We start from the raw sequence: 17,326 nt of genomic DNA, 5'->3' as shown, positions 1-17,326 counted from the left end.
ACTGCCCACTTTTCATTCCAACAGATTTTCCATTAGGGATATCCTTAGGGAATTCAGGGTTTCCTTTCTCTACTTATTCCGAGAAAGAAATCAGACATTGTTAATAATATCACTATAATCTTCACTCTCTTCTCAACTGATATTGATTTGAGGTGCATTTTGTAAAACTGCCAATTGACCCAAGTGAACTACCTTCTCTGGGAATGCATGTGTCAGCTAAACTGAGAAGAATGTTTCTCTAATCTTGCTTGGTTACAATGAGCACAAAGGCTCATAAACAAAATATTTTCCATATAGAATCTGTAGATGACCATAGACGTTTAACAGACTTGTACTTCAGTGTCAAAAAGCCACTTTGAACAAACAAATCCCATACTCAATGTCCAAATTAAGGCAAAATGGCTGAATACACATTATTTCTTGTGTATATCAGAGGCCAGTGAAAAAAATGCTGAAAGGTGCATGATGCAAGAACAGTGTAACAATATGAAACTGGCATTATTTATATTGGGCAGAGTGCCTATGTGTGCCTGAGTAAAGATTTGCCTCGGCGACTAGCCAATTTTAAACTGGTTTGGTCATATACTTGGGAATGATGAAATTTAATTGTTGGACACAATGACATCATTCAGCTTTGAGTTTCTCCATATCGCTGCGCGCTGGCGTGAGTTCACTGAGGGTCACGTGCTCGGTTCTTAAGTGGAACGTCATAACGTCACGAGTAACAGCTGGATGGAATGTTGATACAATGGCCGCGGTGTTTTATAGGCTAATGTCTCGGTGTAGCCGCTTGTCCAGGTAATCTACATGAAACTGTTACTTTATTCCCTTTGGTCTGTCTGGACAGAGTTTTCAGAGCTGGACACGTTTGGACATGTGAAACTGTAAGAATGTCGGTGAAGCGCTCTGCTTTACCGCCCCACTGCCGGGTTTAACTTTTTTTTGTTGCCTTTCAAAAGGGCTTTCTCCTTGGCTCTGTACCACAGCAGAAGCTCCAGTAGAAGGTGGCAGAGAGTGACCCTGGGACTGGGAGCAACGCTGGCCGCTATTCCCATTTCACAGGTATAGGTACAATCTATCCAGTTGTTAAGTTGTGCGTTGGAGAGAGATAGTAAAACAAAAACAGAATTACCTGGAAAAACTCAGCAGGTCTGGTAGCATCGGTGGAGAAGAAAAGAGTTGACGTTTCGAGTCCTCATGACCCTTCGACAGAACTTGAGTTCGAGTCCAAGAAAGAGTTGAAATATAAGCTGCTTTAAGGTGTGTGTGGTGGGGGGCGGAGAGAGAGAGAGAAGTGGAGGGGGGTGTTGTGGTTGTAGGGACAAACAAGCAGTGATAGAAGCAGATCATCAAAAGATGTCAACAAAAATAGAACAAAAGAACACATAGGTGTTAAAGTTGGTGATATTATCTAAACGAATGTGCTAATTAAGAATGGATGGTAGGGCACTCAAGGTATAGCTCTAGTGGGGATGGGGGGAGCATAAAAGATTTTAAAATATTTAAAAATAATGGAAATAGGTGGGAAAAGAAAAATCTATATAATTTATTGGGGAAAAAAAAGGAAGGGGGAAACTGAAAGGGGGTGGGGATGGGGGAGGGAGCTCACGACCTAAAGTTGTTGAATTCAATATTCAGTCCGGAAGGCTGTAAAGTGCCTAGTCGGAAGATGAGGTGTTGTTCCTCCAGTTTGCGTTGGGCTTCACTGGAACAATGCAGCAAGCCAAGGACAGACATGTGGGCAAGAGAGCCCACTAGAGCTATACCTTGAGTGCCCTACCATCCATTCTTAATTAGCACATTCGTTTAGATAATATCACCAACTTTAACACCTATGTGTTCTTTTGTTCTATTGTTGTTGACATCTTTTGATGATCTGCTTCTATCACTGCTTGTTTGTCCCTACAACCACAACCCCCCCCTCCACTTCTCTCTCTCTATCCGCCCCCCCCCCCCACACACACCTTAAACCAGCTTATATTTCAACTCTTTCTTGGACTCGAACTCAAGTTCTGTCGAAGGGTCATGAGGACTCGAAACGTCAACTCTTTTCTTCTCCACCGATGCTGCCAGACCTGCTGAGTTTTTCCAGGTAATTCTGTTTTTGTTTTGGATTTCCAGTATCCGCAGTTTTTTTGTTTTTATCGAGAGAGATAGTAGTTCAGTCCTGTAAATGCTAATGACGAATGTGGAAGTTGAATGTTTGAGAGAGGCAATAGTAGCATATAACCTGATGAATTATACAAAGTCTTTGATTGTCATTGATTTTTAGACTATTAAAGTCAAAACCTCGCCACACATTTTAGGCCTGATCTGTGTACACTAACAATTGATACAGTTTCATATTGTTGATGACTTATTTAGTCACTGAAGGATATCGCTGTGACATGAGTTGATATCATTTTGAAAACAAGTATTCAATGCCTGCATTCTTCAGATAGTTTTGTTCAGTACTGCAATCCAAGGATGCAGGATACCAGTGGGTCTCGTGCAGTGTTACAAAGTAATGAAAATGGTGGGCAGGGAAAAAACCAAGGCTGCCCCATGCAGTGAAGCATTGGGATTAAATGTTATGTCATTGTGTTCTTCATTGCTGTTAAAGTTTTGGAATGTTGTGAAAGATGTATGTAGTGGAAGTTACTGCCTGGGAGAGGTAGTGAACAGAAAAATCCAAGGTGAGGTTGGGAGAATAAAATCTGCAAAATTCCTCTCTGACTCTCTTACACCATCATAACTAGTCCAGGAAACCACATTGACCACTCTTGAATTGCCTGTTGCCTTGTCCTAATTCATGATCTCTGCCCCACCCAGGAATTTGTCTTGCTCACTTTTGTAGGTATAATGCTCACTGAGCAAACTGACCATTGTCTTCCATTGTTTTACGATCCTTTAGGAGAAGTTGAATATATGAGAGAGGCGATACACCTAGCCTTAACCTTGCATAACTTAATACATACTGTTTCAATTGGAGCACAATCTAGCAGTTTGACTACCTGTTTATATCTGTCAAATCACTCTGAAGTGAAAAGACCCAGCCTTTTAAGCATATCTAAGGTTGTTGAAGCTGGGAACCATTCTTGTGATCCTCTTCAACATCTTGTCAAAAGCTCTTACATCCCACCATATGAGTGGATCAAAACTGGACTAAGTATTCTAAATGTGATCTTAGTTCTTGTAAATAGACAAACTGTTGTGCCTTATTTTATATTGAATATTACAACCTAATCCCCTGTCTGCTTTGGTAACAACTAGTCGGCATTGGTCATGAGCATTTGGAAAATTATGAACTATAATGCTGAGATAGGTGACCTAATATTTGCTGACTCCTTCACATATGTACTCAGTTTTTATTTCTTGCCTTTTTTCAAACTGAAGGATGCACAAGATGTATATCTAGAATTGTAGTTTTGCTGCTGAGGAATGTGTGGGCCGAGTTGACAGGTCTTCCCCAATTTTTGCACTTCTCAGTCTTCCAGTGCATTGACTTCCCCATGGGAGGCCATTTGCTCTTCATATTCCCTCCTCTCTGTCACAGGAGTAGAGAGGATGTCTGAAGTGAGTAGAGAAATGATGGTGTTTGGGAGCAGTGGAGGTAGACAATTTAAAATAAACACAGGGACAACACTTCATAATTAATAAAATGTCTTCAAAGACATATTATATTAAGCAACAACCATGATTTATTTATCCTGTATGGCAGGGATATCCAGAATGGTTTGTGGGCATATATGTTCTACTCTCCCAAGGCCTGGATATTTGATCTTTGAAGCTCAGGAAACTGAATCCTATTGATGCTTATTTCTTATTCTGAGCTGTCTTGTTTAATACCCTGTCATGGTATCTCTTTTATATTATTTCATGGGATATGGGTATCGCTGGCTAGGCCAGTGTTTGTTGCTCGTCCAAAGGTAAGTACCTTTAAGAAAGTGGTGGTGAGCCTGTATACAGAGCTGAGTGGTTTAGGTAATGGGTTTGAAATCCTTTAGAGTTTCCTGATACAGGTTCAGATCCTGCCAGACTACCTCTTAAACCGCTGCAGTCCCTGTGGTGTAGGTACACCAACAGAGCTGTTAGGGAGGGAGTTCCAGGAATTTGAACCAGTGACAGTGAAGGAAGTTCGATATAGTCACAAGTCAGGACAGTGTGTGGTTTGCAAGGGACCTTGCAGGTGGTGGTGTTTCCATGTGTCTGCATCCCTTGTCCTGCTAGGTGGTTGAGGTCGCAGGTTTGGAAGGTGCTGTCAAAGGAATCTTGATGAGTTGCTGCAGTGCATCTTGTACATCGTACACACTGCTGCTACTGTGTATCAGTGGTGGAGGGGCTGCTGGTTAACCAGACTGGTCCTGGTTGGTGTCAAGCTTCTTGAGTAGTGTTGGAGCCACACTCATTCAGACAAGTGAGTGTATTCCATCACACTCCTGACTTGTGCCTTGTAGATGGCGGACAGGCTTTGGAGAGTCAGGTGAGTTACTCAGTGTGGGATTGGTTAATTTTCTGGTCAATGGTAACCCCCCCAGGATGTTGATGTTGGGTGATCCAGTGATGGTAATGCCATTGAACATCAGGGGGAGATGGTTAGAACCTCTCTTGTTGGAAATGGTTATTGCCTGACGCTTGACATTTGTGTGGTGCGAATGTTACTTGCCAGTTATCAGCCTAAGTCTGAATGTTGTCCAGGTCTTGCTACTTGTGGCCATGGACTGCTTCTGATGATGTCCAAAGTTCTTTGTTGCTCTAAGTTATTGTTGGATGGCAGAGAAGGTGTCTGCAGCTGAACAAGCTGGATGACATTTGAAAAGTGGCAATGCAGTGAATGGGCAAAAGATGAATCGAGCATTCTTGGGCATTTTCATGTCCAGGGTCTTTAATGTGAACTTGCATAGGTCTGAGAGATGTTTCAGGGTGTCTGTTCACAGTATAACACAGAGGAAGCTGCTGCATAGCATGGAAACAATCCTTCCCTTTTTTTTGTTTTACACCCTGATTTATAAAGGGAAAATTCTAATCACTGCCTCCCACTGTTTATATACAATAGCTTTCTCTCCTTACACACCTTGCTACCACATACATCTGAGAGAAGGAGGAGTATCTTCTCCATAGACATCCACTGTAAGGTAGCCTGCAGTGCCTGCTTTACCGCAGATGTACCTTCCATTTCCTCCCCTTGCACCTGTTTGTAGTTTGGAAATATTTCATGCCTCTGCTGTTGAAACAAAGCAGTTCTGCTAAAAGTGGCCTGCTGATGGACACATTTTACATAGGCACCTGCTGGAACCAACACAGCTACACTGTTGTAACACCCATGTAGATGGGTTGCCATACACACTTCCATTCCTGTTTTCTTGTGCTTGGTTACACTATTTGTTCTTGAGCGGGTCAAAGAAAAAAATTGTGCGATAACTTGTGAATTGTTTTCCCCTTTCCATCCCCCCCCCCCCAGCTTGTAGAATCTGTGTTTCTTTTTTTGTAAAACCCTACAGATCCCCTTGCATGTTGATGCAATGTGATCTCTGAACAACATCATGGGTTCATACATAACCAGGTGCACCTCGGGCAGAACTTGCTACCGTATGTGAGCAAATCCCTTGGATAATGTCAGTACATTGTTGGTAAACAATAGCTCAGTGTGACCATTTATTTTAAGGGGTTTACCTACTACAAACCAACTTGGGAAAACTCTTCCACATAAATCCAATTTTGCTGTAAGGAATATTTGCAGTTATTTAACTATTAAAAATACTTGGGTTTCCTCCAAAGAAAAATTGCACCTTTCCATTTTGAAATATTTTTGAGATCTACTGTGTACATACAGTTCATCCACTTTGGATGTAGCAACACAAATTTAATGGCAGGATGCATACACATTGGATTATTAGCATTTCTTGTAGATATTGAATGTTGTCTTTTTGTTATAATTGAATATTAATAAATGCTTAATTGGTTTCCTAACAAATAGAAATATATCTGGTGCACTGATTTTTTTCCCTCTAACTTCCCCTATTTTTACATATTGTTTTTGTTGTTTTTCCACTGCCTCACTGATCTCTCATACCACCTAAAGATTTCCTATAAAATGATTTGCAGATTAGTAAACACATTGGCCCAGATTTTGTGGTCAGCAGAGGAGGAATGGCATTCACCCTTCAGTTATGACAGGAAACCCACAAAGTTTATGCAGATTTTTGAGCAGGGAGTTGCTTTAATTGGGCATCTGGTCTAGTACAGTGCCCTCTCCAGGGCAAGTGTGTCATCTGTGAACTGGACAAGAAACAGCAAGACTTTTCAACCAAACAGATTGTCGAATCCTCACTGAATAAGCAAAGTCTAAACCAGCAAGTATAAATTAGATTTAAATTATGTACAGAAAGCTGACTGAAGATTGGAAATGAAATATGTGATTGAGAGAAAGATAAGATAGACAGAAAAAGTTTAAAAAAATACTTTAAAAATAATCTCCAGCACTAACTTTTGATTGAATGAGACTCTGCACTTAGAACATTTATATTTTGAGGGCCAGAGACGTTGTTTGGCACTAATTATCACTTATCACACCATTCAAAAAATCACTTACCACTACATTCACCAGACTTAACCTTATCTGGCATGTTTAGTGGGAAGAACGCTAATTATGCTGTTGATGTCTTTCCATTCCAAGTCTATTGGCGACAATCTGTTTTAGCACAGTTTGTGGAGGAACAGTGTAACTCTGTAGCTCCCAGATTTAATCGCACGTGTGCAGACTATAGAATTTGCTCCATGATAATGGTGAGCGCTGATCGTCTCAATGTTATCATTAGTATGAAATCTAGGCCATTAGCTGTCTTTGTAACTGGGGCTTCTTTTTTCCTCCCATTTATTTTCTTGCACAAATTAAGTTTTCAGTTCTGGTGAAGTGTTGGCAAAGGAAACAATAACTTATTCTAATAATTTAATTGAATGGAATTGATTTATTGTAATGTGCTTATTTAGTCTAAATTATTAATTATAATGTTTATATTGTGTATCTATGAATTTGGCCTTTTCCTCTACCAGTTGATGATATCTATGCCTTACGTTTGCATTTACTTTCTGCCACAGTCTCAATCAACATCTCTCACTCATGAGGATTTAATCAAACGGGCTGTCTCATTGGTAACTGATGGTGCCAATACCTTTCTGTCACAAACAACACTTGCACTAATTGATGCTTTGACAGAATATACTAAGGTATGTTGAAACAAAATTGCTTTTAGTTTGTTTAAATTTGGGAAAAGGTTACAATTTTATCATTTTTTTCCTGCCTGCGGGAGTTTTCATCATCAGACTCCTTCCTTCAGCTGCAACGCCAGAGCAACTGCACTTTGCAGTAATTTGAAAGTTCATTTGCTACTCTGATAGGTAACTGGCAGTTTGCCTGAAACCTTTTTTTCCTGCAATGAGGTTTTGGGCTAAAGCAAGGTGCTCTGTCTGGGCATCTTACATTCCTGGTGGTGATTAGGGAAGGTCAGCTTGCCTATCACCTCCACGTATTGACAATCACAGAATAGTATTAGCACACAAGAGGCAATTTGACCTATTGAATCTGCAATGTAATTGAAAAGCAGACCCCGTGTTACTAGAACTTTGTCAGAAAAAATTCCTTCTATTTTCTTTGTGAAGTTACTGTTATCAAAGATTGTAATCTTATGAGTATGTAACTTTTCATGTAGATTAGTAGAAATTTAAATAATTCAAAACATGACAATAGATAGCTGTACATTAGATTTATTGTTTAGCGAATGCAAATCCCCGGAACCAAGCGATCACCTCCTCATTAGCTGAATTTAAGGTGATTAGTCCGCCACTTAGTCTATAGACTAAGATACTCCTTGGCAACATGTAGCATTGTTTGTGTCTCTCCACAAGTGCACAAGGGGTTTGTACTGAGGCCCCAGTGGTGGAGGTTGGCTGCACAGGGGCCCTGTTTAGCAAGGACCACGCCTGCCATGGTAGATCAAAGCCTGCCATTCGACAGGTGGGGTTTGTCACAAACAGCTTATTAGCGACTCCCCATTTTTCACATTCCTTGGTCCAAAGAATGCCTGCTGGTAGACCTTGCTGAGGGAGATTACTCTATATAGGGCACCAAGATGGAAGGTAGGCAGTAGGTGGATTGAATATTGTGGACTGGTAAGTGTGGTACATCACGGATGTTTTAAACCAGCTTGTGGGTTTTTGTCAGGACAGGAAGCCAGGGGAAGGGTATTGAGTGGAGAGTTCCACAGGGATCAGTGCTGGGGCCTCAACTTTTTACAATTTATATAAATGACTTAGATGAAGGGACAGAATGTATGGTTGCTAAATTTGCTGACAACACAAAGATAGGTAGGAGAGTAAGTTGTGAAGAAAACATGAGGCTGAAAAGTGACATAGGTTAAGTGAGTAGGCCAAGACCTGACAAATGGAGTATAATGTGGGCAAATGTGAAATTGTCCATTTTGGCAGGAAGAATTAAAAAGAAGCATATTATCTGAATGGTGAGAGCTCTGAGATGCAGAAGGGTCTGGGTGTCTAGTGCGTGAATCACAAAAGGTTAGCACGCAGGTACAGCAGGTAATCGGGAAAGCTAATAGAATGTTATTGTTTGTTGTGAGGGTAATTGAATACAAAAGTATTGAGGTTATGCTTCAGTTGTACAGGGCACTGGTGAGACCACATCTGGAGTATTGTGTACTGTTTGGCCTTCTTATTTAAGGAAAGATGTAAATGAGTTAGAAATAGTTCAGATAAGGTTTACTAGGTTAATACCAGGATTGGGTGGGTTGTCTTATGAGAAAAGGTTGGACAGGTTAGGCTTGTATCTACTGGAGTTTAGAAGAGTAAAAGGTGACTTAATCAAAACCTTTAAGATGCTGAGGACTCTTGACAGAGTGTGTGTGGAGAGGATGTTTCCTCTTGTGGGAGAATTTAGAACTAGGGGTCATGGTTTAAAAATAAGGGGTTGCTCATTCAAGACAGATGAGAATTTTTTTCTGGAGGTCGTAAGTCTTTGGAACTCTCTTCCTCAAAAGGCAGTGGAAGCAGGGTCTTTGAATATTTTAAGCTAGATAGATTCTTGATTTAACAAGTGGGGGGTAAAGATTATAGGGGGTAAAGATTATCGGGGGTAGGCAGGAGGCTACAATCAGATCAGCAATGATCTTATTGAATGGTGGAGCAGGCTTGAAGGGCCGAGTGGCCTACTCCTACTAGTTAATATGTTCACATGCGTGTTTTTGCATTAAATTGAGTGTCAGCAAGATGTTTGTGTGATGACCTGTGCCTGACAGGTGCACAGTACTCTGCTGCAGAATATGATGGGCTAAGTGCTGAGGTCCAGAGTGTTGTGGCAGCTGTGCCCCACATAGATCCAGCAAGTTTGGTTAATGTTATTCCTAATTTTGACCTTTGCTGCTGTTTTCTTCAGATGTTCCTGAAAGGGCAGAGTCCTAACTAGAGTCATTCCCAAGCATACTTTAATCTCTGACCATCCATGTAAATATGTCATTTTTTTTTGGACTGGCTTTATGGAGGTGGCATACACTGAATATAGTTTTAGTGGAATTCAGTGTAAGTCGCCACATGCTGCAGTTGTCCATCAACTTTATAACGTCTTTGTTAAAGATCCGGTCCAGAGTGCAGAAGATTGGGGCTTGGGTGGCACAACAGATGTCGTCAACATAGATGACCTTAAGGCATGTAGTTGTTTGCAGGTTGTTTGTATATATGTTGAACAGCGTTGGGGCACTGAGCCCTCTGATAGTCTGTTGGCCAATCTTCTCCATAAGCTTTTCCCTTGTCCAAATCGTCTATTGTGAAGGAGTGTTTTAGTAACTGTCCTGACCCAAGTTGGAAGCACTCTGGCCTTTGCCTTGCAGGCATCAACAGTGCAAGGGAGATGCGATGGAACTTCCATAAAGCTGATTGGCAAGAATAGAGCGAGACCTTGGACCACATCATTGTAACTTTACCTATACATAAGGTACCTGTGGAAGATATATATAAGCATTTTTGTGGTGCCATTCGCAAAGCTGCTTTCATAGCCATCCCTCATGACTACCAACCTATCTATGTACCATGCCTTGATACAGAGAGCTCTGCATTCTTAAGGGACAAAGAATCATCTGGTGACCCTGACCACCTCATCAAGTCTCTCAATGCTGCTTGCCGCACCAGATGGGAAGAAATGACTGCAGGGCTCAATTTCACTCATTCCAGTTGGAAGTGCTGGAGCCTGATTCACCGCCTTGGAGCAGCCCAAAAATCACCTGTGTTAAATCGCCCATCAGTCGCCCCAAACCAGGTTGCTTGCCACCTGTTCAATGTAGCGAGGACACCATTGGATAAGAAAACAAAATGCACCATCTGTAATGAGCTGAAAAAACAATGCCAGCTAGCATGCAGAACACAGCAGTCCTGATCCCATCAAGATCACAGAACTGGAGACAGCATTAAGAGATCTGAACTGTGACAAAGTAGTGGGATATGACAACATTGCACCGACTTCCTGAAACAACTCGGCCCTCTGTGTTCGTGCTAGGCTGACTTAGTTCTACAAAAGAATTATCAGCTCAAGCTCACTCCCGAAAGTGTGGTATATGGCAAAAATCATTGCCATACCAAAACCCAGAAAAGATCCACACTTTAACAACCCATTTCAGTACTCTGTGTGCTTTAAGATCTTTTGAGCAACATATCCTGTCTGTTAGATTAAAGTGCTATACTAAGGAAACTGAATTTGTCTTTGTTTATGACCTGTTTTCTAAAAGAAATGCCTTGTAATTAATATGTTGATCTACTCTAGGTTGTCCACACCCTGATCTCACTTCAGAGGCAGTATACTGGTCTAGTTGGCCATATAAGCGAAAAAGAGGAAGATGCTATTTGGCAAGTCATAATTGAGGCTCGTGTAAAGGTATATTTCAGTGCTTCCTCTCAAATTATATGTATTTTCAAATTACTGTGGGCAGAGAACAATTTTCTCTTTTGGGTTCCCAGCATCAGTAACCAAATTACACCTAACTCAACTTGTGCGGAGTAAACCTTCCTCTATTGTGTTACAACACTGTCCTTTACCCTAACATCAGAACAGCATTCTCTATTTTGCCAGCCATTCCATTTCACACATCAAGTTTGCCGATCTATTTACAGATTAAAGTCATTTTTGGAGTCCACATGAGCAAGAGGCAAATTTGAAACTGGGCATACACATTTCATATAGGAGATGGTTGCCAGAAAGGAGAGGGCCTCATCCCATTAGGCAAAGCTGGATTTAAATCCAGGTTCCAGAGGTACGAAGATGGTGTATTACCAATGCACAGACTCCTGTAAATAGTTAACATGCAGAAACCACACCAATTCAGAACATATAAACTGAATACACAGATAAAATTGCAATTAAGCATTGTTTATTACGAAATGACTTTAATTCAGAACATATAAACTGAATACACAGATAAAATTGCAATTAAGCATTGTTTATTACGAAATGACTTTTTCCAGTGCCAATTTTCAGAAGTCTCAAGGATATTGCAAATGAGGAAGCCATTCTGCCTGTCCTTCTAGAACGTCCCTGAAGTATCTCCAATGCAGCATCTAATTGGTTCTTACATTATTCTAGGGTTGTCATCTCCACTACTGCATGGAAAAATCCACATCATGTGTATCGTCACTCCTGGGTGAAATGAAGCTTCCACTTATCCTAGATTTAGTAGTTTGAACCTTGTCATATTCTTCCAAGTAATTTATTAAAATTATTATAATTGTAAGTAAGTAAATTAAAAACAAGCTAATTTTTCCCCACAGGGATACATAAAGGGGTGTGTATATTTTTAACAAAATAAAATTGAAAACTTTCTGTACTTATTTCTAGGTAAGCTGCAAGTGATTTGTAACTTTTGATTTTTTTTTAATTAACTGCAGATGAGCATGTATCGAGAAAAATATCTCAGTTTTGAGTCCAAGTGGTTGGCTGCAGTCAGCCTCTCTGAAATGGCAGCAGAGGCTGCATATCAAGCAGGTAATGTGTATACTGAAGCTGTGAAAGAGATGGTTTAGTTGCTTGCTATTTAGTTATAATACGAGAGAAAAGCTTTTCAAGTGAAGATATAAATGCCGTGGAGAAAGGTATGAGTAATACTCTTTGATTAGAAGAATTGTTTGTACTCAATAAACGTGACTGTTTGGAGCATTTCCCTGGAAGACAAATAAGATCTTCTCAGATCGAAGAATGAGGCATTTATCATTAAACATCTGATTAAATGAGAAAATAATTACTATTTTTCTATGTTCTTGCTAATGTGACTCACGGAAACCAAAGGCAACCCTAGGTTAAATATGCAATGTAAATTCTTGGGTAGAATCATTTTAAACATTTATTATATGTGCGCACACACGCATACACGCCCTCCAATTGGAATTTAAGTTTCTGAGACATATTAGCCAGATAGTTCACTCATTCAGCAGAAATCTACATATGTACAGAACAAGAACAGCAACTTACATTTATATAGCACTTTTGACAAAGTAAAACATTCCAAGGCGCTTCACAGGAGCGTTATCAAACAAAAATCTGACACTGAGCCACCTAGTGAGGTTTACACAGGTGAAAAGCTTGGTCAGGGAATTGGCTTTTAAGCAGTGTCTTAAAGGAGGTCAAAAACATGAAAGGTTTAGGGAGAGGATTTCAGAACTTGGGTCCAAAACAGCTGAAGGCGTGGCTATATATGGTGGGAAAATTCGGGATGTGCAAGAGGCCAAAATTGGAGGAGCACAGATTCCTGGAGGGTTATAGGACTGGCATAGGTCAGAGGTAGGGAGAAGTGAGATCAGTTTTGAATTTGAGGTGTTGTTAGACCAGGATCTAGAGTAGGCCAACAAGCAAAGGAATCAGGAGCAAAAGCCAAATCTACTTATGGAGTGGGAATGCAGGGTAATATTCTATATACTGCACTTGTTTCATTTTCTTTAGTTTTCCAACTGATTTTGTCTCTTTGGGGAGCAGTGTGGACACTTGTGAGAAAGCACAATTTCATTACTGTTATGTTGAGTGCTGAGTACGTCTTTTTGGGATTGTGTGTTTTATTCTAGTTGTTATCCTGGAGCTGACAACACTATTTCATTTGGTGGACATTAATGGCAGCACAAATGTAGTCATTTCAAGATTTGAAAGTGCAGTAAAAATTTGGTGCCAATTTATAGTCTGCCAGCATTGAAAATTCCAATATCAGAAGAGCACCCTTGCTAGACCAGTGTAAATCCCTTCTATTTGTGGCACCAACCATTGTTGAGGTGGAAGATTTATTTATTTGAGTATTGCTGAAAAAATGAGACTTTTTTTGTCAAAGCTTTTTGTCTTGCACTCATCAGAACAATTTGCAAGAAAATAACAATGTCAGGGGAAACAGCATATTTATACTGTATGAGAAGAGAGTGCTGATTGGTTGGCAAGTGGACTCTGGTAGAGGCATTGCCATGGAGAAAGTACATCCTATACTTGCAAAACTCAAAACTGTCTAACATTAGATATGATTCCTCGATTGGGCAACATTTGCTAAATGATCCTCAGTGTGCTAAGAATCACGCTGACAACCAATTTAAGATTATCATTTGGGTTTGCAGTGTGGCGCATTTTTGTGTACTTGAAGCTACATATATTAATACACAGGGCCCTGTTCTTTGCAGATAGAAATATGTACACATATTGCACCTGTTTCAGCTAAACAAAATAAGTGACAGCGGTTGGCTGGTTCATTCCCCAGGGCAATATCTTAACCAGAGCTAAGCTGCCTGATTTAAATTTCAAACAATGCTTGGCAGTTAACTGTCAGTCACCACCCACTGGTGCATTCTCCATGGCAACGCTTCTACCAATCAGAGTCCACTTGCCAACCAACCAGCACTCTCTTCTCATACAGTATAAATATGCTGTTTCCCTGACAATGGCGTTTTCTTGCGAATTGTCCTGATGAGTGCAAGACAAAAAGCTTTGACAAAAACTCCCTTTTTTTCAGCAATACGCAAGTTCTGTACTACCAAATGACTCTTCATCTATTTAGTGCTAAAATATGGGGGTAATTTAAGTTGTGAACTCCAAGCTATGCATGGTTTGAGTTGAATATAAATATCTCCAATTCTTGTGGTGTCTTGAGGCGTCCAGTAGTGTTGAATTTTGGATGGCGTTGTGAACACATATCTGAGTTGAGTACGTACATCCTTTGTTTTCTGTAGGACCCTTGAAATTGTAAGAAAAAATTTGCATTTGGTGCTTGCCATCCTGGAGATGGAAAGACCAAATGTGACCATATTTGATCAGATAATTTTGCCTCCTTCCCTTTCTTTTGTTTCCCCTCCCCCTTTGTTATTTCAATGCCACAGGAATAGGATTAAGTTAGTCAGCCCCCTCCACAACCAGCACTGTTTTACCATTCAGTTTGATCATGGCTGCTATGTATTTAAATTCCATTGTCTCAGTTCCATCTCCTTTGCAGCCCTTACCCAACACCTGTGGCTGACCCAGCACCCATAGCCTTTTGCTTAAGAGTTGTCAGATGTTCACCATTCTTTATGTGGACATCCTAAACGGCCTTGCTCTGATTTTAAGATTCTTTCTGCAGGTGCCGATTCGGCCTCAGTAACTGCGCACACACACATTCAGATGGCCCAAAGTCAGGTGGAAGAGATGAAACAACTGGCCCTGAAAGCTGAGGCTAAATTGGCTCAAGTACAGGTGGAAGAAATTCACATGAAAAGAATAGAAGAGGCTGCAGCGAAAGCCAGCAAAGAGGCTGCAAACCTGCCAGTAAAAGAAGAAGAAATACCCGAACAGTATCTACGGGAAGACTAATCTATATAGACAAATGATTTGGTGTGCTTGAGAATTGAGGAATGTAGCAGTTTCTGCTTATGTGAAGAGTTATGCAAATATTTGTAAATTATACCAATAACAATTTTTTAATAAACTGTAAATTCTTTTTGTTGAGATCTTAGAATTAATTAAGGCCATATAAAAATATTCTCTAAATAGAATTGCCAACAGCCGTACCAGCTCTTATCTAATTTAGTCAATGTTTATGTTATGTTAATTGTGTCAATGAGCTGTACTATCTGTCTTCAACATGTAACCCACAGTGGAAAGTTGTTCTTTATCATTCTCTAATGACTGAAAAGTGACCTTCATTCCTTTGGTAATGTTCAAACAGTTCTTAAGCATTCTTCATCATTGAGTTAACCAGAGGGCTGATTTGAGTTAGAACAATGAGGAGTTTTGATGAGCTTTGGGGAGGGTGCAGGAGATCTGCTTCTGATTTTACATTCCAGCTCACCTTGTCTTTACTTTTTTTCCTATAATCCTCCCTTTTAAATACTAAAAAAAAGCATACAACCAAATAAAGTGGTTTGGTCCATTGCACTTTCTCCCTAATGTAGCAAACATCATTTAACAAGAACTGATTAATAAAAGCTCCACAATGATAAATCCAAAGATTCCAAAAGATAATGAAGTGAAATTTTAGCATATTATCTGAGCTGAACTCACACTTTCAGCTCTGACCAGTTTCATTCTATAAATGACTGAAGTGTGTTTGATCAACAAATGTCCATAGAATATTTGATCAGTTTGGACAATCTTTGGTGATAATCTGTCCATCCAGCTGTTTTTTTTCATGGTCCACATCTGGGAGGATGAGGGGGAGACAGTGCCATCTGATCTCACCTAAAGCTTTCTCCCTCCCATAGTGTTTTCTGGTATATTAGGTGATTACTTTATTTCAGCACTTTTCCAGTTGTGTAAAGCTTGACTACCAATTTTTTTTAAATTGGAGAGTGATGGATTACCTGTTTAACATGCATGACCTGGTAGTGCTTTTGCTCAGTCTGGACATTTACGTAGTTGTTGTAGTTCACTGTTAACTTCCAAAGGACTACATTGTGGGATGGATTTTTTTCAAATTTATTTCCTTTCTACAAATGCTTAGTTGTGTCATAAAGTACAAGTGAGAGAAATGTTTGGTTTAGTGTAGCACTATTAAAATCATGTGAGCAAATAGGGTTGATTGTGTGATTTTGGAGGAGATGGAGTCATTAGTAGCCAATTGTGTTGCAATAAGCAGTTAATAGTCACCAAGCCGATATGTTGTGAAGTGCCCATCATTTTAGCTGTGGAATATGTAAATTGGTCTTGTTGGCAACCTTGTAAATAGGGCCTGAGCCATTTGCTCACCATGCAAGCTGACTGCTGAAATAGGGTGCATCAAAGGCATCCTGCAGGATAATGGCTACCCTGATCAGATCATTATGCGCTATATATCATGAAAACTCATGAACGGTCCTAAGGCCGTCACTTTCGGCCCTGAAAAGTGCCCAGTCTACCTCAGATTACCCTGGAAGGGCAAGTTATCTCAAAAATTTGAGCAACAGGTGAAGCTAGCTGTTTCACACTGCTACTATGTAGTAGCAACACGGGTGGTATTTGCCACTAACAGGATACTGCCATCAAGCCAAGACATTCTGCCTATCATGCAAATGAATAACGTGTATGAATTTCAGTGCCAATGTGATGCTAGGTACGTAGGCCAAACATCCCAAAGACTAGTGCCTTGTGTCAAACAGCATGTTCCAGCCACTCTTTGCAGTGGGCAAGATACAGACCGCATCCAACCAACCCGTTCTTGCAAAACTCAAAACGCAGTGTTTAATATTAGATGCGATTCTGCGATTGGCTAAACATTTGCTAAGTAATCCTCAATATGCTAAGAATTACGCTGACAACCAATTAAAGATCGTCAGTCGGGCTTGCAACCTGGTGCTTTTGTGTGTGCTGGAAGCTGCATATATTAATACACAGGGCCCTGTTCTTTGCAGACAAGAAGAACATGTACACACATTGTGCCTGGTTCAGTTAAACAAAATAAGTGACAGCCATTCGCTGACTCTTTTGTCACTGGCCAACCAATCAGCATTCTCTTCACATACAGTATAAATTGTAATTTTCCCCTTTTGGTATTTCTAATGTCCTGATGAGTGCAAGACAGAAAGCGTAGACATGTCTCTTTTTTCAGCAATACTCAAGCTCTGTTCTACCAAACGACTATACGTAAATTTTAGTGAAACTGCCTGAATGATGAGTGTGAAAATCTTGATTTTTAACAATGGTCGATGCTAGTAACATCTGTAATAGGATAACACCAACTGATTTTGGTGGGAGAGACCACCTTCAGAAATGTCGTTACAGCGTTCACTTTCACTGCAGTGGTGATACTTCCAAATGAATACTATCCCATCATGGGGAGTTGAATAATCACTTTGAATTGATTCTGTTACTGCTGAATGT

General features: G+C 40.2%; 1 protein-coding gene across 1 annotated transcript; it reads left to right on the top strand.

The window, feature by feature from the left end:
• The first annotated feature begins 690 nt into the window (after nt 1-690).
• On the top strand, nt 691-17,293 carry LOC121286453 (diablo homolog, mitochondrial-like). Its single transcript, XM_041203575.1, has 6 exons — nt 691-798; nt 960-1,062; nt 7,078-7,206; nt 10,802-10,912; nt 11,920-12,016; nt 14,613-17,293. Exons 1-6 carry the CDS (start codon nt 749-751, stop codon nt 14,840-14,842), a joined length of 720 nt encoding a protein of 239 aa, XP_041059509.1. The 5' UTR covers nt 691-748; the 3' UTR covers nt 14,843-17,293.
• Nucleotides 17,294-17,326: the final 33 nt, after the last annotated feature.

This window comes from Carcharodon carcharias, chromosome 13, assembly GCF_017639515.1.
Source record: "Carcharodon carcharias isolate sCarCar2 chromosome 13, sCarCar2.pri, whole genome shotgun sequence".
Lineage (NCBI taxonomy): Eukaryota > Metazoa > Chordata > Chondrichthyes > Lamniformes > Lamnidae > Carcharodon > Carcharodon carcharias.
This window is presented reverse-complemented; position numbering and strand designations above follow the sequence as displayed.

Bases quoted from the DNA above. Each gene is read 5' to 3' on its own strand.
- LOC121286453 (XM_041203575.1), top strand. From the start codon at position 749: ATGGCCGCGGTGTTTTATAGGCTAATGTCTCGGTGTAGCCGCTTGTCC. The intron at 799-959 runs GTAATCTACATG...GCCTTTCAAAAG, and splicing joins CGGTGTAGCCGCTTGTCCAG to GGCTTTCTCCTTGGCTCTGT. The intron at 1,063-7,077 runs GTATAGGTACAA...TTTCTGCCACAG, and splicing joins CCGCTATTCCCATTTCACAG to TCTCAATCAACATCTCTCAC.